Source organism: Tupaia chinensis, unplaced genomic scaffold (genome assembly GCF_000334495.1).
Source record: "Tupaia chinensis unplaced genomic scaffold, TupChi_1.0 Scaffold000350_1, whole genome shotgun sequence".
In the NCBI taxonomy this organism is placed as follows: domain Eukaryota; kingdom Metazoa; phylum Chordata; class Mammalia; order Scandentia; family Tupaiidae; genus Tupaia; species Tupaia belangeri.
In genome coordinates, this window is record NW_006159844.1 from 8,174,321 (window position 1) to 8,196,749 (window position 22,429).

General features: G+C 38.0%; 1 protein-coding gene across 1 annotated transcript in view; it reads right to left on the reverse strand.

Annotated features, from left to right (window-relative positions):
• AKAP6 (A-kinase anchoring protein 6) overlaps positions 1-22,429 on the reverse strand; it is a 400,528-nt gene that overhangs the window by 260,396 nt on the left and 117,703 nt on the right. The window contains exon 4 of the mRNA XM_027773404.1: positions 10,434-10,556. Coding sequence (XP_027629205.1) covers positions 10,434-10,556 — 123 coding nt within the window. The remainder of the gene's footprint in view (positions 1-10,433; positions 10,557-22,429) is intronic.

A 22,429-nucleotide genomic window follows, 5' to 3' on the forward strand; every position in this document is an offset into this window, starting at 1 on the left:
TTTCAAGTCTCCAAGGAAGATATACAAAACTTGTGAAAATGAAAAAAGCATCCTCACATACTACATGTTCATTTCATCTTCAGAATCACTTCATGTAGATACGATGGCATTTGTCTAATGTATAGCTCAGGAACTTTTATCTTAATGTTATTTTCACTGGGTGAATTGTTCCAAGATTCCAAAATTTCATGTAACAGAGTAGAAAAGTAAGATGTCTACATATTTACACAGGGAAAGAAATGGTAGATGACTACACCCTGACTCAAGTTGCCTGTGCATGGACCCTGTCTAAATTTTCACTTTCAATGCATAATATATCACTGCTCTAGATAGGAAGTGCCAACAAATGCAGTGTTTCCTTGACATTTTATCTAAAAAGTAATAATTTCACTAAAAAAAGAAAAAAATAATAAATTAGTAAAATGTCAGGACACTAGCAACTTTTAAAACATTGAGAAATACTGGGCATTTTGGCTTAAGACTCTTTAAACTTTATCAGTCAAAAAGTACATCCCTAGTGCTTTAAACAATGCAGAGGTCCGTTTTTAACTGAAAAGGGATGACAATACTAGCTGTCTTTAGATGAACAGAATTAATTTACAGATATATGAGCAAAGAAATGTGGTTTAGGACTTTCATGTGTTGAAACTAAGTCTCCTACCATCATACTCTGTCCCAGGTATCAACTCAAAATGCCTGCATGCTACAAAGTCTTGACAGACCCTTCTATCCCTGAGCCATCAAAGGAAGAACTTAAGGCTGGAAGTTGAGTATTGCAAGTCTCCCCAAGAGAAGTAATGTTGTTACTCCCTACTAAACTCTCAGCTACTTGCCTTAAACCGATGGGAATCAAGGGGAACAAGCAAATGGAACTTCAAAGCTCCTATGAGGCCACCATCCCTGCTCAATGAGGCTGAGGAAGGTGGCAGGCAGGCCAGGCATTTTTTTTTTTTTGGAGAGATTTTCACTGTAGGGCGCGTGCGCTCGCCAGACAGAGAGAGACATAGAGACAGAAAGCGAGAAATCACCCCCCAGGGGGGATGGTCACGCCGCAATCCCTTCTCCTCCATTCTCCTCTCGGGATCTTGGGCACGCACGCACACGCGCCCGGCGTGAGTTTTTTTAAGCCACCGGGTCCGGGATATGAACCGCGGTCGACTACGTGGCAGTCCAGCGACATAGCCATTACGCTAACTGCTGGTTCCCAGCAGGCCAGGCATTTTGAAGTCTGAGGACTGCCTCCCATTAGTAGAGCAACACAGCGGCATGGCAGCTGCTGGTCTAGTGAAATTCAACCGCTCAGGCCATAGCTGCCTATCAACTCAACAAAGAAATGTAGGCAGAGAGAAGTGGGCAGCAGGAAGTGGGAAAAAGAAAATTCTATCACCTCTTAAATTCGAGGAATGAAAAACAGAGCAGAGGCAGAGACAGAGGGCAAGCAAAAGAAAAAGAACCATTAAGTATATGGGGAAATGTTCTTGTATGCTGAAAACTCTGTAAGACACATATTGATTTTCCTTTGATATGAACGAAAGCTATTTAATAAGATACATGATATAATATTAATATCAAATAAAGAAGGCAAATGTATGCAAACAACTTTGTTAAAATTTTTGTTATCTGACACATTACTTAAATTCAATTTTTAAAATAAGTATTTAGGATAATGATGCAATAAGAAAAAATTGTCAAACACTTCACAGAACCAAGACAGTAGCACTGTCTGCAGGATTTTTGGCACTCCTATGCCATCTTGTGGCAACCACCACAAATTACAGGTAAAGTGAGCAACAAAGCTCAGAAATACATGCTTTAAAAGTCTACACGGGGTCCAGCAGGTGGCACAGTGGTTGAGGTACTGGACTCGCATGGCTGACTTCAGCCTGGCAACTTGCTTTCCTCTCTCTCTGGCTCTCTCTGGCCAAATTTTAAAATAGTAAGAACTCTTACTCTACAGAGAGAGCAAAAGGAAATGAGAAAGCAAGCCACCGGGTCTGAGACTTGAACTGTGGTAGGCCATGTGGGAGTCCAGCGCCTTTAACCACCATACCACTTGCCGGCCCCTATTTTACTATTTTTTAAAAAAGATTTATTGATTGATTGAATTCCATTTGTTATTATTATTTTTTATTTTGACCAGAGAAAGACAGAGAGAGAAAGGGAAAGCAAGAAAGCAAGCCACCAGGTCTGGGACCCAAAACGCAGCCAGCCATGTGGGAATTCAGCCCCTTAACCACCATGCCACCTGCTGGGTCCTGAAAGTAAATAATTCTTTAAAAAAAAAAAAAGTCTACCCCTAAGGGCCAGCAGGTGGCATAATGGTTAAGGTGCCAGACTCCCACGTGATGGACAGCAGTTCGAGTCCCAGACCTGATGGCTTGAAACTCACGCTGGGCACATGTGTGTGCATTCCCAAAATTCCAAGAGGAGAATGAAAGAGAAGGGACTGCAATATGGCCTGCAATTTCTGCAACCTGGTGGCTAATATCTCGCTTTCAGTCTCTTTCTCTCTGGTGAGCATATGCATCCAAAAGCAAAAATATCTTCAAAAATGGGACTAGCAGTTAGCATAATGTCTATGTTGCTGGACTCCCATGTAGTCAACTGTGGTTTTATTCCTGGACCCAGTGGCTTAAACTCATGCTGGGCACATGTGCATGTGTGCCCAAGATTCCAAGAGGAGAATGGAAGAGAAGGGACTGCAGTGTGGCCAATCCCCCTGGGGGTGATTTCTCACTTTCTGTCTCTCTGTCTCTCTCTGTCTCTCTGGCAAGCACATGCACCCTATAGCAAAAACTCTCTCTCAAAAAAAAAAAAAAAAACTACCCCCTAATTAATGCCCAGCAGGTAGCATGTGATATTAAGGAACTGGATTCCCACATGGCTGACTATGGTTCATGTTCCTGACCTGATGCCTTGCTTTCTCACTTTAAGGAACTGGATCTCTCTCGCTCTCTCTCGCTCTCTCTCTCTCTCTCTCTCTCTCTCTTGCATGCATGTCCAATAGCAAATTAAAATAATAAAATTTTTAAGAAATTTACCTTTAAAGTCATGAACTCAAATTCATACACACACAATCATGGATCTCACTCATGTTGAAGTACCTAGAGTAAAAGCTGTGTCTACAGTGGGACAATCACTCATTACATGAAGCCCATTAGTTGTTTGTATTAGTAGATATTAATGGGACAAGGAGAAAACCCTCAACAAGTATTAAAATAAACCTGAATGTTCATTGAGTATTATTTGCAGATAGTTCTCTAAAGAGAAAAATGGGAGATGTACTCAGCTCCGCTCAAAATACAAAAATAAAAAATGCAAATTAAAGTACATGCTATCTGTAACTATCAGAAGGACAAAGGGCAACCAATGTGATAACATACTCAGCAAGAATATGCAGAAATATGCATTCTCATGCATTGCTGAGTATAAATTGGTACAATATCTATCAAAAATAGTCTGACAATATGTGAAAAAAAGAGTTTGTTTATTTACTCTATGAGAGAGAGGGGAAAAAGAGAGGCAGGGGGGCAAGAGCCTTGGTAGAGACCTGATGCTGTGATCCAACCCTAGACTCAGCAGCTCCTATCTTGGGCAAGCTTGTGCCTGTTGTACTCAGGGAGGTATCTGGCCTTGAACCAAAAACAGTGCCATGTGGGAATGCCCTACAGAGTCACGTTTTATCTCTGCACCACTATCTGGCCCTAATACATTTCTTTTTTCTTTTCGAGAGGTTTTTGCTATAGGGTGCATGTGCTCGCCAGAAAGACAGAGAGAGACAGAGAGACAGAAAGGGAGAAATCACCCCACAGGGGGGATGGCCACGCCACAATCCCTTCTCCTCCATTCTCCTCTCAGGATCTTGGACTCACACGCACACATGCACCCAGCGTGAGTTTAAGTCACCAGGTCCAGGACTCAAACCGTGGTCAACTACATGGGAGTCCAGCAACATAGCCATTATGCTAACTGCTGGTCCCTATGTGCTATATTCTTTAAATTTAATAACTGAGAAGGATACCAAATGCCTAACAGGAAGTAACAAGGAATGAGACTTGATTATACTACCAAAACTGTGATCAACTTAAAATTTGTGAATTGTTTATTTCTAAAATTTTTTATTTAATATTTTTGAAATATTAGCAAACTAAATGCCCATTATCAAGTGAAAGGGTAAAGAAAATGTGATGCGTGTGTGTGCACATGTGTATGTAAAATTTAAATAACCAAATGTATACATATACGTGTATTTTAAATATATAACGAACTACTATTTCGTTATTAAAAAGAATGAAATCTTGGGAACCAGCAGTTAGCGTAATGGCTATGTCGCTGGACTCCCACGTAGTCGACCGCAGTTCGTGTCCCAGACCCGGTGGCTTAAAACTCACGCCGGGCGCGTGTGCGTGCGTGCCCAAGATCCCGAGAGGAGAATGGAGGAGAAGGGATTGCGGCATGACCATCCCCCCTGGGGGGTGATTTCTCGCTTTCTGTCTCTATGTCTCTCTCTGTCTGTCTGGCGAGCGCACGCGCCCTACAGTGAAAATCTCTCCAAAAAAAAAAAAAAAAGAAATCTTGTCATTTTAGGTTAAATTGGTGCACCTAGGGGCACTATGTTAAGTGAAACAATCTAGGAACACCAAGAGAAATACCACATGCTCTCATTTACATGTTGAAATTGAAAAAGAAACGCCCTCATAAACGTAGTGAGCTGAAGAATGTACTAGAGGCTGGGTAGGCTAGGGAGGGGAGAATGGATGTTGGTTAACTGAAACAAAATTATAGACAGATAAGAACAACTTTCAGTGTTATAAGATACAGTGGGGTGAATATAGTTAATACTAATTTGTTATATATCTCAGAGTAACTAAAAAAAGAGATTTTGAATGTTGCTAATATAAAGTAACGGCAAATGCTTGAGCTGATGGGTATACTAATTACCCTGATTTAATCAGTATACGTCACAGTCTTGTACTGAAAAATCACATTGTACATTATAAATATGTACAGCTATCATGTATTTTTAAAAATCTCATTCTGCAGTTGACTAACTGCAATTAGCAACTGAAACCATGGAAAATGAAACTGTGCATTAGGAGGGAACTACTGTACCTATAGTACACATAACTCATGGTTACCACTCTTAGACTGAAGAATCCCTGAAAGAAAGATATCAAGCTCATTCATCACACATTCCTAGCACCTAAATAACTGGTTAGTACTCACAGGTGCCTGACATATATGACCTTGAATTCATAGTCACCATTTCCCTTTTGTTGCTCATTTATCAAAATTAATTAAGAATGTTGTTTCTTCAAGACTCTTCTGTGCAGTTGGTTAGTATTTGTCCAACAAAACATGATACAGCCTACACAAATTAACTCCCCAAGTATAAGCTAGGCCCTTGTGGTTGGTTCTTTTTCCTAAATCTGTAATTGTCTGATATTAGTTTGACTTTATTTTCCCATATTGGAACTCGGATTGGCTATAAATAAAAAATCACCTGATTTATAAATAAAAAAGCATTTATTTTCCTGAAAATAATTGATATAATGTGGTGCCCAGTTGGTGACTAAAGTATGCATAGAAATGACTTGGGAGAGCAAACTGATGTAAAATGAAATCTCTAAAAGGATAAGTTGCTGACTTGTTCTGCTGCTTTACTCTTAGAACATTTTAACTCTGAAGATACTATAGATCTCTTAAAGTTAAAAAAAAAAATGGAAATAGTTAGCCAAGAACTATTTACTGTGTTTCTATTTATTATGCTTCTACTCAATTGTAGTTTTTGATGACTTTTGATTCTTTAGCTAAAAAAAGGTAGCAGGTAAAATGACTTAAACATCCATTAACCGGTCAATGGATACACAAATTGTGGTGAATCCATACAAGAAATACTATTCAGCAATAAAAAAGAATGAAGTGATAGATACAACACGACATATCTCTTTTTTTTTTTTTGGAGAGGTTTTTGCTATATGGCTCGTGCGCCTGCCAGAAAGACAGAGAGAGACAGAAGGCGAGAAATTACCCACCAGAAGGGATGGCCACACTGCAATTCCTTCTCCTCCATTCTCCTCTCGGAATCTTGGGCACGTACACACATGCGCCCAGCATGAGTTTAAGTCACTGGGTCCCGGTCTCGAACCACAGTCAACTACATGGGATTCCAGCGACATAGTGATTATGTTAACTGCTGGTCCCACAACATGACATATCTCAAAATAAGTATGCTGAGTGAAAGAAATCAGAAACCCACCCCTCCGTACACACATACACACACACCAGAGGACAGATTGTTTGATCTATTTGCATAAAATTCTAGAAAGTGCAAACTAATCTGATAGTGACATAAAGCAGATCAATGGTTGCTTAGGGATTAAGGAGAGGCTGGAGAGAAACAGGAAGGAGGAATTACAAAATATTATGAAGAAGCTTTTAGAGGTGATGAATATATCCACTATGTTAAATGTGGTATCCATTTCATAGATGTAAATATTTGTAAAAGTGTCAAAACTTATAAAATTATATACTCTAAAATATATAATTTATTATAAGTCAGTTACATTTCAATAAAACTTTTTAAAAAAGAGTAGTAAATGGGGGAACCAGCAGTTAGTGTAATGGCTATGTCGCTGGATTCCCACATAGTCGACCGCGGTTCGCGTCCTGGACCTGGTGGCTTAAAACTCACGCTGGGCGCGTGTGCGTGTGTGCCCAGGATCCCGAGAGGAGAATGGAGGAGAAGGGATTGCAGCATGACCATCCCCCCAGGGAGTGATTTCTCGCTTTCTGTCTCTACGTCTCTCTCTGTCTGTCTGGCGAGCGCACGCGCCCTTATAGCAAAAACCTCTCAAAAAAATAAATAAATAAAATAAAGAGTAGTAAATGGGAACAGCAGATGTTGTAATAGTTACATCTCTGGACTCACACATAGTCAATCACAGTTCGAGTCCCAGACCCAGTGGCTTAAAACTCATGCTGGGCATGTGTGCATGTGCATCCAAAATCCCGAGAGGAGAATGGAGGAGAAGGGATTGTAGATGGCCATTCCCCACCCTACCCCCGGGAGGGGGGTGATTTCTTGCTTTACATCTCTCTATCTCTCTCTGTGTCTATGCACACACACCCTATAGCAAAAATCTCTCTAAATAAAAAGAAAAAAAAAAGAAGTTGTAAGAAGAAGACGGAGATGAGAGAATAGATAAGAAAAGGAGGTCTATCCAAGAACATCTATGCAATACTTTTAATTTTTTTAAAATTTATTTTAGGTTTTTGTGGGAGAGTGCATGCACTCGCCAGAGAGATACAGAGAGAGAGAAAATGAGAAATCACCCCACGGGGAGGATGGTCATACTACAATCCTTTCTCCTCTATTCTGCCCTCAGGAGTTTGGACACGAATGCATGCCTGGCATGAATTTTGAGTCACAGGTCTGGGACTTGAACTGCAGTCGGACATGTGGGAATCCAGTGCCTTAATCACTATACCACTTGTTGCTCCCTATACAATACTATTTTAAAAGTGGTTCTCAAGGAAAGTGGAATGGTTTGATATGTTCAAAGTACCTCTGTAGAATGACATTTTCCTGAAAATGTCATTTGTCATTTTCTAGGAAGATAGAAATTTTATTTTTGAAAGGAGCAACCAGGTTGAAACCAGATGATTAATTATCATGGAAAATCATTGATGTATCATTGCAATTTCACAGTATTTCTTACAGTTAAAATAAAATTACTTCATATCTCTTATAAAGGTATTGTAAAGCTTTAATTGATTTGTGTTGGTAAAAACCCTTGGTTACCATCATGGAAAATAATTGAATTATTATCAAAATATGAATGTACTACATTTGCTATTTTTTTTTAATTTGCTTTTATTTGTAATTAATATGGGAGGGTGCCAGCTATTCCAACACATTATTGGAACATGGGAGATTCATCCAATAATCTTGCACATCTGCAGATTTAATGTTAAATAAATTCTAGATAGATGTTTCAAGAAAATCATATAGCCAACTCTACTACTGGACAATCCTGCAAATACCACTTGCCCACTCAGGAGCAGTAATGATTTATGGAGAGTCAACTAAGAAATATTAATCTCTGTGCTTACTCACATACTTTCTTTTATGAGAAGGTAGATATTTTTTCTTCTTTTGGATAGAATAACTTAATATTAATTCAGCATGACAGTAAGGAAATATAAGAAAAATATGCAAAAGACAATATCAATCAGGAGGACAAAGTAGGACAATATTGATCAGGAGGACAATGTAGAGACAGAGAAACGTAGATTTTGTTTGAAAGATGTCTGAGCTACAGTCTGTATCAACAGTAATAGATTTAGGGAACCAGCAGTTAGCGTAATGGCTATGTTGATGGACTCCCACGTAGTCAACCGCGGTTCTCGTCCCGGACCCGGTGGCTTAAAACTCATGCTGGACGCATGTGTGTGAGTGCCCAGAATCCCGAGAGGAAAATGGAGGAGAAGGGATTGCAGCATGACCATCCCCCTAGGGCGTGATTTCTCGCTTTCTGTCTCTCTGTCTCTGTCTGTCTGGCGAGCGCACGCACCCTATAGCGAAAATCTCTCAAAACAAACAAACAAACAAACAAAAAAACAGTAATAGATTTAGAATGCAGTATAACAGTGACTCTTCTTAATTGTCCTTAAGTATCACTCAGTGATAGCCCCTGTACAGGACATAAGAGTATTTCATCATCACAGAAAGTTCTAGTGAATAGCATTGGAATAAGATGTAGAGGCTGACACAAGAATTTCAAGGAACCTTGTAATACTCGATTTGAGAACTGGAACACACAATGATTACAAAGTGACCACGGCACTCAACTTCCAAAAAGGAAAGAAACCTTGGTTCATACTCTCCTAGCCGCACTTTCGAAATAACCAAGACTTAACGTGCTCTGTATGCACCCATGCCCTCTGGGACCTCAAAAACTCAATGTGTGTTTTCCATAAAATATTAAATCAAGAGAAATTAAGACAGCACACTTAATGTGAAAGAAAGTTCATATACTCCTGTTTAAACACAGATTAGAATTTCTGTCAGAACAATGCCAGTGAAAAGTTGACATTCTAATTAATACAATTTACATTATAAAGCACTGAATATCTTTATCTTGCTATTATGAAATGCCCTCTTTAAAAAAAAAATTGAAACTCTACTCAACAGGGAATTGAGTACTAAGGGCAGTATTTAAAAATCCATGTACAAGCGAGGTGATTAAGGTCACTGGCATTTTCACACACCATCAACCTAGGTCTCTAAAAAGGGAAGCAATATTCTCATCCTGTACCACACAGTTTTGTCACTCTTTATCATCCACTATGCTATTTGCATGAAGAAATTTGAGGCTATTTTTCTTACCACAATATAAAATATGTTGCAAAACATAAAAACCAAACACTAAAACATTTTCTCTCTCTTCCTTCATTTCTCCTCTCTGTCTCTCCCTTCTCTCTCTCACTTAACAAACAGAACAGTTTTAAAACCCTGTGAACTTGCATGTGTAGGACTCCCACATGATGTTTACCCAATCCAAATTCTGCGTGTGTAAGAGGGGCAGAAAATCAACCCCACAGTTGGGTACCCAAGGATTCATGTTCACTGCCTTTGTCAATTTTATGCTATCAGTGAAAGGAATAAAAATGAGATCCTTAAAGCTTGAATTTTCATTTCCTATGACAACGTGCTTTTTCTTCATGCTTTATCACACTCCACTACTTGGTTTCCACCCCTTCATAATTGATATCGGCCATTTGAAGCATTCAGTAAAAACCTCATGAGGTTCATCAAATGTCCCTCAGTCTATAATTCTTGCTCCTAACATATTCAGAAGCATATTCATCCAAGTGTTTTCCACTTCCCCTCCATGGTTTTTCCCTGTGCACAGGGACGAGTGTAATGACAGTTGTATTAATTATATGCTGAAAAACCCACACAGCAGCAAAAATGATGGAGATCATCGTTTTAAATATTTTATTAAAATAACCCAGTGTAGAACAGATAAAGTAGACCCTCTTGATAATGAGAGGTTCATTAATTTTACAAGAATTCTAGAAAGCTTAGAATGGTCATCAAAATTATCTCTTTCATTTATTTTTCTAAGAAGAAAAAAACCTTCAATTGTCATTTGGAGAATAAGTAAAATTTCCAAGGTATTTTTAAAATAATGACTCACCCTTCTGAAAAAATCTTTGAAAAAGTAACTTGAAATACAAATGATTTAGATTTCATAGTAAATTACTTGAGATATGTGTAAATTTTCAGCTTCTGTAGCTTACCCCATTAAAACTTGGTGTCATTAGCATAAAATTATTTTTTATAAAGTTGATACTATCCATAAACAAATAAGCAGCATATCAAAATTATTAAATTTAACAGCCAAAGCAAAATAATCTTGCCTTACCAAGTGTGTCTCCAGGTACAGTTTAAGGCCATTCGTCTCTGCTTTAGGGGGAGTCCAATTCTCAGTGGTTTCCATGGCTTCATTTAACCATTGAATGAATTCATCTAGTTTGTTTACAAACCCCTTGTAAGAGAAAAGAAAAGGGGGGGAAAAAGGACCATCTGCTTTAGGGGGAGTCCAATTCTCAGTGGTTTCCATGGCTTCATTTAACCATTGAATGAATTCATCTAGTTTGTTTACAAACCCCTTGTAAGAGAAAAGGGGGGGGGAAAGGACCAGAAAGTCATGTTAGTTGGTTATTTTTTAAAAAAACAATCTTAAAAATGCCAAGCTTCACCCATGATGAAATCAGTACCACTATACTTTCATCCTAGTCCATCTTCGTTCTGATGAAATTTCCACTCTTTCTGGCCCTGAAATCTATCAAAATGGGAAATAAATTGTCAATGACTTGTGCTCAGTTTTTTCCTAGGAACACCGTCCTGAGGAATTTGAATTCCATTGTGGGGTGTCACTGTACAGGTGACCTCAAAACATCAAAACACTTCTGGTGTCTGACAGCATCCCCTTGACAAAAAGTCAGGTCAGCTCTACTAGGAACACTCATTGACTTTAGGGGATAAGCAGAATTCCTGCAAAGATAGTGCTCTTTAATTAGAGCCTAAGGAGTTGAGTGGCCTTAGCTGAACTAAAAAACTATTTTAAAATCATATAAGGGTCTAAAAGTACTTTGATTATTTCTATCGACAGCTCAAATATCTGTGGCCGGTCCTGGGTGCCACAAAGCAAGGAAGGGTAGAAGAGTGGGACCAATGAACAAATGTAACACCTGATTTAGGGTATGTCTGGACAAAAATATTCTTGGCTAGGAAGCACATATCACTATAATCTTGCTTCTTTTCAAATAATAATTACATAATTTTACTGACTTTCTAAAAAGACACATTATAGAAAAAAAAAAAAAAGTATTTTTTAAGAAATGAAAGCCCAGCCACAAACCTAAGCAAAGGAAATGTGGCAGGCTTCTGTTTTCCATGTCTAGGTAAACAGCACCACCTGGAGGTCATAAGGAGCAAGAGCAGGCTTCCACATTTGTACTTAGGGAGATGCCTTGGGATGCTATTTCCCTGTTAGACTTAACCCATTCCTCAGATCTGCATTTTGATTATTTTTTATGAACGTTTTTAATATCTTACTCAGTATAACAGAATCAGGTTAAAATAGGTGAAAATTCATTTTCTTTATCATGCTTCTCATAAGCTAGGTTTTTTAAATTAAGGTTTCTCCTAGATAGTATTTTAAGATTCATAATCCTTTAGTTCAGCAACTGGTTTGCCTCAAAAGAATTATTAGAACAATATAAAATAGTATTTAGGATAGTGGTTAAGAGAAATCCATTCAAATAACACTCAGACATACTTTAAAAGGGGGATAGAGCAAAGATGTGGGCATGGAAGCCCATCAAGTCAGATCAGACTGTCCTACCATGCTCTGGTGTGTTGTTAACCTGTAAGAAGCTTATCCGGTCATCCCAAATGGTGGTATGTAATATTTTTCCCATGTTAATAAATGCTACTGAAAGCTTTCCCTATTGGAAATACCCCTATTGTGCCAAGTCTCAGGATAATCATACCCAAGAAGGTGCATCATAATTAGATTTCACAAATGCAAAACTTCCCATTTAGTATTTTTCAGAAAACTACCCTAATTAGTTTGTTTTGATAAAGCCAATAATAAATATCATATTAGAGACCTCTTAATCAGAAATTGTGACCTTTGCAAATGCAATTGGCTGAGCTAAAATCTATAAAATAGATTCTCAAGTACTAGTTTTCAACTCTTAACTAATGATACTATTGAGGTTCCTTTTAGTCATCACTCAAAAACTTTCCTCGAGTTAAGGTGACAATGTGTCCAAAAGAGGGGTTTATGAATTTCATGCAATTCATTCTTCTAACAATGACATTCTTCTGTCAAAAAATGACAGGTTTTATGACTGTCATTCAAATCATTTTTTTCCTAATTTTCTCATATTATAGGTTTTTTCCCAAATACTAGGAATTTATGCCAAGTTATTTTATTTTTCTCTCTCTCATATATTTAGAATAACAATTTGTCTGCTCTTTTCTCCTTTCCTTCATTTCCATAAATCTGAGAGAAGTAGAAATTATCCACTGTCAAACTTCGTCTTCTCAGTTCATCTTCATCAACTCCTTTAGTTGTTCAAAAGATCATTCCCCCAAACTCTTCTTTCTGATAGATAATCTAGAGCTCAGAATATTTTACAAATTTATATCTGACTTGATGTTTACTATAGGTCCTTTTAGATGCATATAGAAAATGTACAAGCAGAACTAAGTCTGTTATAACTCAAGTCTGAATTCTTTACACTCTCACAGTTAAATTTTTATTAAAAATTAAGAGATCCTTTGTTTATTAGGAGGTCTTACAAAAGTATCATCAGTTTTATCTGTGAACGTTGATCAGAAAAGTAGTCTAGATAGTTTATAAACATGAGATAAGATACTATCTTCTAGTACTTATAGTGTTAAATATTATACTATTTACTACTGAGTTTGGATTTGGGTTGTTCTGTCTGTATATATAAATTGTTTGGGGAAGAAAATTAAGTCAGGAAGTAAAATATTTTAGAAACAACTAGTTATATCAAGAAGACAATTAGTAAAAGATGTTATATAAAATATCACAAATTATAACTATTTACTATCTTCTCTTCCTCAAAGAAACAAACATTGTGTGCTTATGTGGATGCATTGATACTTCATAAAAGGTTAGTCTTAGCCAGAGTATTAAACATGTGTGTCAGATTTCCTAATAGAACCATGATTGCATAATTAGCTTAAAACTGTGAGATGCAGATTAGGCGAAAAACCCATGAGACCCAGATGTACCTCTCTGTATAGCCCAGCCAGATAGCAAAACAAAGCTATTTGACCTAGGAGAAGCAGGGATTTTTTTTTTTTCCCAAGGCTTCTCTGTGCCTTCCTGCCAAGCTGTCCCGTGGCACATGGAAAGTAACCCAGTCCACAAGCCCCAGTCCTCCTCGCCCCTCTTATGGCTTAAATGTTTCCTCTGGGTGGATCCTTCATGGTACTCATATTTGATATAGACTCTGAGACTCTGTAAACTCTTCATTGGAGGCAAGCCAAGATTCAATCCACAGAAGAAATCCCAGTTATCAAACTTGGGAGAAAATCGAACAGCGGTTGGCCCTGCTATTACAAGTTGGCAGCATGCCTCCAATTTTCAAATATTTGTTATTTGGAAGTTCCTTTATGAGGTGTTCTTTAAAAAGCTTACTTTTAAACTTTGTAAAGCATCAATCTCTTTAAAGACTAAGAAGCCCAGTGAAACTGCACACAACAGATACTTACTGGCTTGTGAAATATGATTTGCTAGAGCCCTCAGCTGGCTAACATACATTTGACAATTGCATTTGTAGGAAACATTTAAAGTCAAGTAGTATAAATAGCTACACTTTTGTGATAAGTTAAGAATACTCATTTTTTTTTCTACCTATTCCTCTTCTACTGTATAAGAAGTCTTGTTTGATTAAATAAAAGCTGTAGGGATGATTACCTTTGCCCTCTGGCAATGATGTCATGCTTAGGCAGGAAGAAAGGAAGACCTTCCTTGTGCCAGATCTGGGGCCAGGAAACAGTGATATAGTGAAAAACAAGATATTTGTCCCTGCCTTATAGAGTTAAAAGTGTAAGAGTAATTTTAGGAGGGACTATATGATGTTTACAACAAAATGAAATGAACAGTTATTTATGTTAAAGAGAAAAAAGATGCACAGTACAAAATAAATATGTTGTCACCACAATTCTGAAAGGTGATCTGATTATGATCATTTTACAGATAAGTAAACTGAGGTCAGAGAAAGTGAGTGACTTGGCCAATGACAGAGTACATCTCATGCTACAAACTGTACTCCTAGACGCATCAGACTCTCATGAAGGAGAAGCAGCATTTCTGCCCAATCCTACAGTCTTAGCATTGAGATAAAGTTCCCAAAGTTCTAAATCCTCCCACCTTCACATTCACTAATTTTTGTTCCTTTTTTTTTTCTAAAAAGGGATTTGTGATGAGGCTAAAGACTTAATAAGAAACACTTTTTTGTAGCATGCAAAGATTACTATGAAGTTCCTTTTAAACTTACAGAACATTTAAACAAAAAAATTTAGAGTTACATGCTTGACTAAGCCTGTTCTACCAGTGCTTCAATTACAGATGAACATGACTCAGTTTAATAATTGCTGAGGAGATGACTCTTGGTTCCCAGGAGGCAGCTTAGCCACTCTCCTGAACTGCTTTCCTTTTTGATATTTGTTGTTTGGAAGTGTGTGTGTGTGTGTGTGTGTGTGTGTGTGTGTGTGTTTTCATCCCTAGAAGGATTTACATTTCTCAGGGGACAAAGTAATCAGGTGTGATATTTGACCCAGTCTAGATCAAGTTAGCTGCCTTCAGACAGATACATTCTAAAGAGCATGAAAAAGCAAACCTTTTTCCTATATATATTTTTTTTAAAAATTGGTCAACCTCTGCTGTTGAATTTTTTTGGTCATTAAAAAGGATTTGCCTTGGGACCAGCAGTTGGTGTAATGGCTATGTCACTGGACTCCTATGTAGTCAGCCGTAGTTCAAGTCTTAGACCCTGTGGCTTAAACTCATGCCAGATGCATATGGGATGCCCAAGATCCTGACAGGAGAATGGAGGATAAGGGATTGCAGCGTGGCCATACCCCCCGGCGGGGGGGAGGGGGGGTGATTCCCCGCTTTCTGTCTCTGTTTCTCTCTGTCTTTCTGGCAAGCGCACGTGCCCTATAAAAAACCCTCTCAAAAAAAAAAAAAGGATGTACCTCTTCGTATTCCAAGTTTAAAAGATTTAGTGAGTGGTCACATCTCAACAATTCTAGCAATCATTTGTAAGGAAATAAGTCGCCTTTGTTTAGCACTCACTGTGTACAGGAAACTGTTTTAAGTATTTTATTTTATTTTATTAAGAATTATTTATTTAATTTAATTGATTTATTTTTAAAAATTGACAGAGAGAGAGAGAGAGGGAACTTGAAAAAGCAAGCTTCCAGGTCTAAGACTCGGACCACAGTTGGCCATGTGGGAGTCCAGCACCTTAACCACTATACTACCTACCGGCCCCTTAAGTATTTTATTTTAATTAATTAACTTACTTATGTTTCTGCCATAAGGCATGTGTGCTCACCAGAGAGACAGAGAGAAAAGGAAAGTGAAAAATCCCCCCCTTGGGGAGGGATGGCCACACAGGGATTGTGGGCATGTGCACACGTGTGCCTAGCATGATTTTCAAGTCAACAGGTCCAGAATTTGAACCACTGTTGGCTATGTGGGAATTTGGTGCTCTAACCACCACACCACCTGCTGGCCTTCAAGTATTTTATATAAAATAGATTTAAATTAAAGTTTTATAATGACCCTGTGAGGTATGTATTATTGTCACTTCCATTTCAAAGATAAAAATAGAGAGTCCCAAGAGGTACAGAGACCTGCCAAAACCTCTATGGCTAGAAGGTAGCAGATTTAGTTCCTAAACCCAATGGCAACACATGCAATTATGAAAGGCCAGCAGATCTAATAGCTTGTCTATGTCTCTGACAAAATTAGAAGTTGAGGACCAGCATAGATGGTGCTTTCTCTAGCATACTAGACTGCAGTACTAGAAGCCACATGCTGACTGTGTTCAGATTCCCGTGTCATTATGAGAACACAGCAGATGTACACACAGGCACCCAAGATCTTGAGGAACAGGAAGACTGGGGAAAGGAGACTGTGATGTAAAAATATCATGTCAAGGGTATTTTCTCCTGCTCTCCTTAATGAGCACACAAACATACTCTATCATGAAAAAAAAAATCAGACACTGAAAAGCATTTAATGAGGATTAATTGTGGAGGGATGGAGCAGGTATATTACAAAAAGAAAATGCTCATCATGAACTAGTGTGGATAATGTTAAGAGAACAGTTGCTACAACTAGCCAAATTTAAATTTCACTCCAGGTGTAAGCAAATAATATACTTAATGTCTCTGAATATTGGATTTTTCTTTTTTTAAATTTTTTATTCATTCATTTATTTTAATTTGACCAGAGAAAGAAACATACCTATTAGATGGGGATAGTATTATTTATCTTGGGATTATGTAAGAACTATGAAAGAAAATACATTTTAAAATCTGATAATAAGCAGGCTTTGGTAAGTTATTTATTTACTTATTTATTTTTTGGAGAGGTTTTTACTATAGGGCGCGTGTTCTCTCCAGACAGACAGAGAGACAGAAAGCAAGAAATCACCCCCCAGGGGGGAAGGCCACACTGTAATCCCTTCTCCTCCATTCTCCTCTTGGGATCTTGGGCATGTACACACACGCACCCGGTGTGAGTTCAAGCTGCCGGGTCCGGGACTCGAACCGCGGTCGACTATGTGGGAGTCCAGCAACATAGCTATTACGTTAACTGCTGGTCCCGGTAAGTTATTTTTAAAAAGTAATTCCAAATCTCTAAGTTCCAATTTGATCTTTTATCTTAATCACTTAAACTTTTTTGATTATTCAATAAGTCTACAGCATTGTGCTAGGAGAGACTGGCATGAACACTTTCCACATAGCCCCAGTAGAAGAGGTGGCAGCATCTGCTCTAGACATTAAAGAGAGAGACATGGCTTCCACCTCACATCAACAATGGGGCAACATGGAATGGGCACAGTGGGCCAGGCAGCATCTCACCCTGCGGTCAGCAAGATGTCACACCATTCCTCATTCTACCAGGAATCTAAATGGGATGGTATTACTTTATTAAGAATAATTATGAATTAATCATTCCTTTATTGGTTAAGAATAATTATTAATTAATAATTCCTTTATTACGTAAGGATAATCTAATTTGGGCCTGCAGGTGGTATGATAGTTAAGGTGGCTGGATTCCCTATGGCCAACTGCATGGTTTTAGTCCCAAAAAGGATGTACCTCTTCGTATTCCAAGTTTAAAAGATTTAGTGAGTGGTCACATCTCAACAATTCTAGCAATCATTTGTAAGGAAATAAGTCGCCTTTGTTTAGCACTCACTGTGTACAGGAAACTGTTTTAAGTATTTTATTTTATTTTATTAAGAATTATTTATTTAATTTAATTGATTTATTTTTAAAAATTGACAGAGAGAGAGAGAGAGGGAACTTGAAAAAGCAAGCTTCCAGGTCTAAGACTCGGACCACAGTTGGCCATGTGGGAGTCCAGCACCTTAACCACTATACTACCTACCGGCCCCTTAAGTATTTTATTTTAATTAATTAACTTACTTATGTTTCTGCCATAAGGCATGTGTGCTCACCAGAGAGACAGAGAGAAAAGGAAAGTGAAAAATCCCCCCCTTGGGGAGGGATGGCCACACAGGGATTGTGGGCATGTGCACACGTGTGCCTAGCATGATTTTCAAGTCAACAGGTCCAGAATTTGAACCACTGTTGGCTATGTGGGAATTTGGTGCTCTAACCACCACACCACCTGCTGGCCTTCAAGTATTTTATATAAAATAGATTTAAATTAAAGTTTTATAATGACCCTGTGAGGTATGTATTATTGTCACTTCCATTTCAAAGATAAAAATAGAGAGTCCCAAGAGGTACAGAGACCTGCCCAAACCTCTATGGCTAGAAGGTAGCAGATTTAGTTCCTAAACCCAATGGCAACACATGCAATTATGAAAGGCCAGCGGATCTAATAGCTTGTCTATGTCTCTGACAAAATTAGAAGTTGAGGACCAGCATAGATGGTGCTTTCTCTAGCATACTAGACTGCAGTACTAGAAGCCACATGCTGACTGTGTTCAGATTCCCGTGTCATTATGAGAACACAGCAGATGTACACACAGGCACCCAAGATCTTGAGGAACAGGAAGACTGGGGAAAGGAGACTGTGATGTAAAAATATCATGTCAAGGGTATTTTCTCCTGCTCTCCTTAATGAGCACACAAACATACTCTATCATGAAAAAAAAAATCAGACACTGAAAAGCATTTAATGAGGATTAATTGTGGAGGGATGGAGCAGGTATATTACAAAAAGAAAATGCTCATCATGAACTAGTGTGGATAATGTTAAGAGAACAGTTGCTACAACTAGCCAAATTTAAATTTCACTCCAGGTGTAAGCAAATAATATACTTAATGTCTCTGAATATTGGATTTTTCTTTTTTTAAATTTTTTATTCATTCATTTATTTTAATTTGACCAGAGAAAGAAACATACCTATTAGATGGGGATAGTATTATTTATCTTGGGATTATGTAAGAACTATGAAAGAAAATACATTTTAAAACCTGATAATAAGCAGGCTTTGGTAAGTTATTTATTTACTTATTTATTTTTTGGAGAGGTTTTTACTATAGGGCGTGTGTTCTAGCCAGACAGACAGAGAGACAGAAAGCAAGAAATCCCCCCCCAGGGGGGAAGGCCACACTGTAATCCCTTCTCCTCCATTCTCCTCTTGGGATCTTGGGCATGTACACACACGCACCCGGTGTGAGTTCAAGCTGCCGGGTCCGGGACTCGAACCGCGGTCGACTATGTGGGAGTCCAGCAACATAGCTATTACGTTAACTGCTGGTCCCGGTAAGTTATTTTTAAAAAGTAATTCCAAATCTCTAAGTTCCAATTTGATCTTTTATCTTAATCACTTAAACTTTTTTGATTATTCAATAAGTCTACAGCATTGTGCTAGGAGAGACTGGCATGAACACTTTCCACATAGCCCCAGTAGAAGAGGTGGCAGCATCTGCTCTAGACATTAAAGAGAGAGACATGGCTTCCACCTCACATCAACAATGGGGCAACATGGAATGGGCACAGTGGGCCAGGCAGCATCTCACCCTGCGGTCAGCAAGATGTCACACCATTCCTCATTCTACCAGGAATCTAAATGGGATGGTATTACTTTATTAAGAATAATTATGAATTAATCATTCCTTTATTGGTTAAGAATAATTATTAATTAATAATTCCTTTATTACGTAAGGATAATCTAATTTGGGCCTGCAGGTGGTATGATAGTTAAGGTGGCTGGATTCCCTATGGCCAACTGCATGGTTTTAGTCCCAGACCCAAAGGGTATGCACATTTGTGTGCGTGTGTGTGCATGTGTGTGTGTGTGTGCATGTGTGTGCACCAAAATACTGAGAGGAGAATGGAAGAGAAGGGATTGCAGTGTGACCATCCCCTCTTGGGGGAGTGACTTCTCACTTTCTGTCTTTCCAATGAATGAATATGTTCTATAGCAAAACTAAAAAAGAAAAAAAAAGAAAAAGAAGAAGAAGAAGAAACAGCGAAGAAGAAGCTGACTTAACTTTTAACTTTTAAAATAGGCCACATTCTTTGGAGCCAGTCTTTATATTACCAATGGGGATACCAATGAGTAAAAGCTAGAGGACACCACAATCCTCTTTTTTTTAAAAAAAGAATTATTTGCTATAGGGCACATGCACTCACCAGACACACACACACACACAGAGAGCGAGAGAGAGAGAGAGAGTAAGAGAGAAAGCAAACCACCAGATCCAGGACTCGAACCATGGTCAGCCATGTGAGATCCAGCATCTTAACCATCATGCCACTTGCTGGACCCATCGCAATCCTCTTATTGATAGCAAGGCTTTATTTAGACTGTGAAGACTAGTAAAGTTAGAATTTTATTTAGAAATAAAACTATACAATACTGTCTTATGTGTATATTTACCAATATATTTATTTATTTTCCATTTTTGTACATCATTCTTATACGCAGAGTTCCTATATGAAATGTCTAGTTTAGACTTTTGTACAATGGGACTTGCAATTTACCTTTTCTGACCACCTATTTGTGTACCTAATAGGACACCAAGATCCAGAGGCTCAAGACAAAATGCTAAGGAGTTAAAAGTAGTAAGTTGAACTCTACCATCTCACTCATTTACCCACATCCTTACCTACAAAATCCAATACAATATATACAAGTGATTGACAGAAGAGACGAGATGGTGCATGCTTTTAAAACAAAAATCAAAGAGAAAAATCAAGTGGTTTCAGGCAGTATTAACTCTGATATTACAAAAAACACCAAGATGCTGAAATACCTTAGCTTCTTTTCTAAAGGTTGAATGAGATGGCTTTAGAATATAAAAATATTCCTGTTAAAATTGTCACATAATAAAGGTAAAAGGCTGTCAGTAGGAAAGAGAGCAAAAAGGGCATGGAATGTTACTATCCAAACTGACCAGACAGGAAGTTCTGTCCTAAACTTAGTATTATGTAGAAGAAATAAACTGAAGTGAATTCACAATTTCTTGACAGTGTTTTTGGCTGAAGAAAGAAAATTCTAGAAATATCCTTGCCTCTCATGATGAGAAGGTGTTGCTCTAGAACCTTTGAGCTTTTTTGCTCTCTATATGTTTATAAAAAGAAATGATGAATCATTTTAAGGGCAAGACAAGATTGGGATAAATGTCATCAAAGTGTAGTAAAATTAAACATGAATAAAAGAATTAGGAATAAACAGGAACTAGCAAAAAGCTTAATATTAACTGAATACATACTATATGGAAGCACTTATGTACTCTTTACAATAACTATAAGATTCCATACTCTCTAATACAGGGAAGACATTGAAGCTCAGACAAGTTCAAATAATGGGTTATGAGAAAAAGTCATGATGCATTTTTTCTATGTAAAAATGTGTCATGACATTTCAATACTTGCAGCCATGAGGCGTGAAGTTGGACATACTCCTAGATAGGCTGACCGTCCCAAAGTTTCGCTCACTTCCTCCAGGTGAGAGCTTGCCTCTAGTCTCCCCAGTCCTCAAGAGGTACTGGATGAGCAGATCAGATCATCTTTATTTGCCTCTAAGTCTCAAATGAGAACCTAAGATGCTCATACCTTAGAATTCAGGATTATCACAGTTCAATAGTTTAATGTAAATGTTTCATATCCAGAATTATAAATAATGTACTCAACATTTGAGTGCTATCTAACAGCCATTCTTCTACTGCCTTAAGAAATTACTGGACAGTATGAATTTCCCCATTGTGCAGATGAAGTGGCAAAGGCAAAGAGAGTTAAATCATTTATTCAAGGTCATATAAAGGTATTAAATGGTTATTAAAATAGTTTTGTTCCAGAGTCCAAGCTATGCTATACTCTCTCTAACCAGACTCACACTCATGAGGTCCACAAAGAGAAAGACAGTAACATCCTTTGCCGTCCAGTATTTCCCCAGCTTTTATGAGAATTCACCTCTTGTCATATAACTTGCCCATTTCTATCAAGGTCCCATTTTAGCTCATTCTTCCTATACTCTGTGCTCTCTTTTCACTCCTTCTTGTTTCTTTCTTTCTTAACTACTGTATCTCTTTTTCCTTATTTCTTCTCATCCCCTTCTTCTTCCCTCCCTTGTTCTTCATTCCTCTTCTCTCCTTTTCCTCCCCTCCCTTTCTCTTTCTCTTCTCATTCCTTCTCTCTTCTTTCTGTAGCTCAAAGTCTCACCCCAACATGTTGGGGTTAATCAATCATTTTTAATAAACAACATTTCCTGACATGTCCATAAAGTTTTAATGAAAAGGACTGACTCCTTGACACTGATGTGCAGAATTGAAAATGTTGCTATAATCTTGTATTTAGATTAGCTTTAAATGCTTTCCTGATTAGTAAGACCTCCTTGCAAATCAAGTATCTGGAACAGGCATGCACATGGCTAGATGAGAGTGTTTGCAGAATACTAACATTATTCAAAAGATAACAGGTGAATATCGAGTTGTTTTTTAGCTACATATTCAAAATTTCCTCCAGGGAACATATAACTCTTTAGTCATAGCAAAATTACTGTTTTTAGAAAAAAAATTAAATTCCATGTGGAGAGTTTATTATACTGAATGAAAAACCTACAGCCAACTTTCTGCCAGAGAACTTCAGAG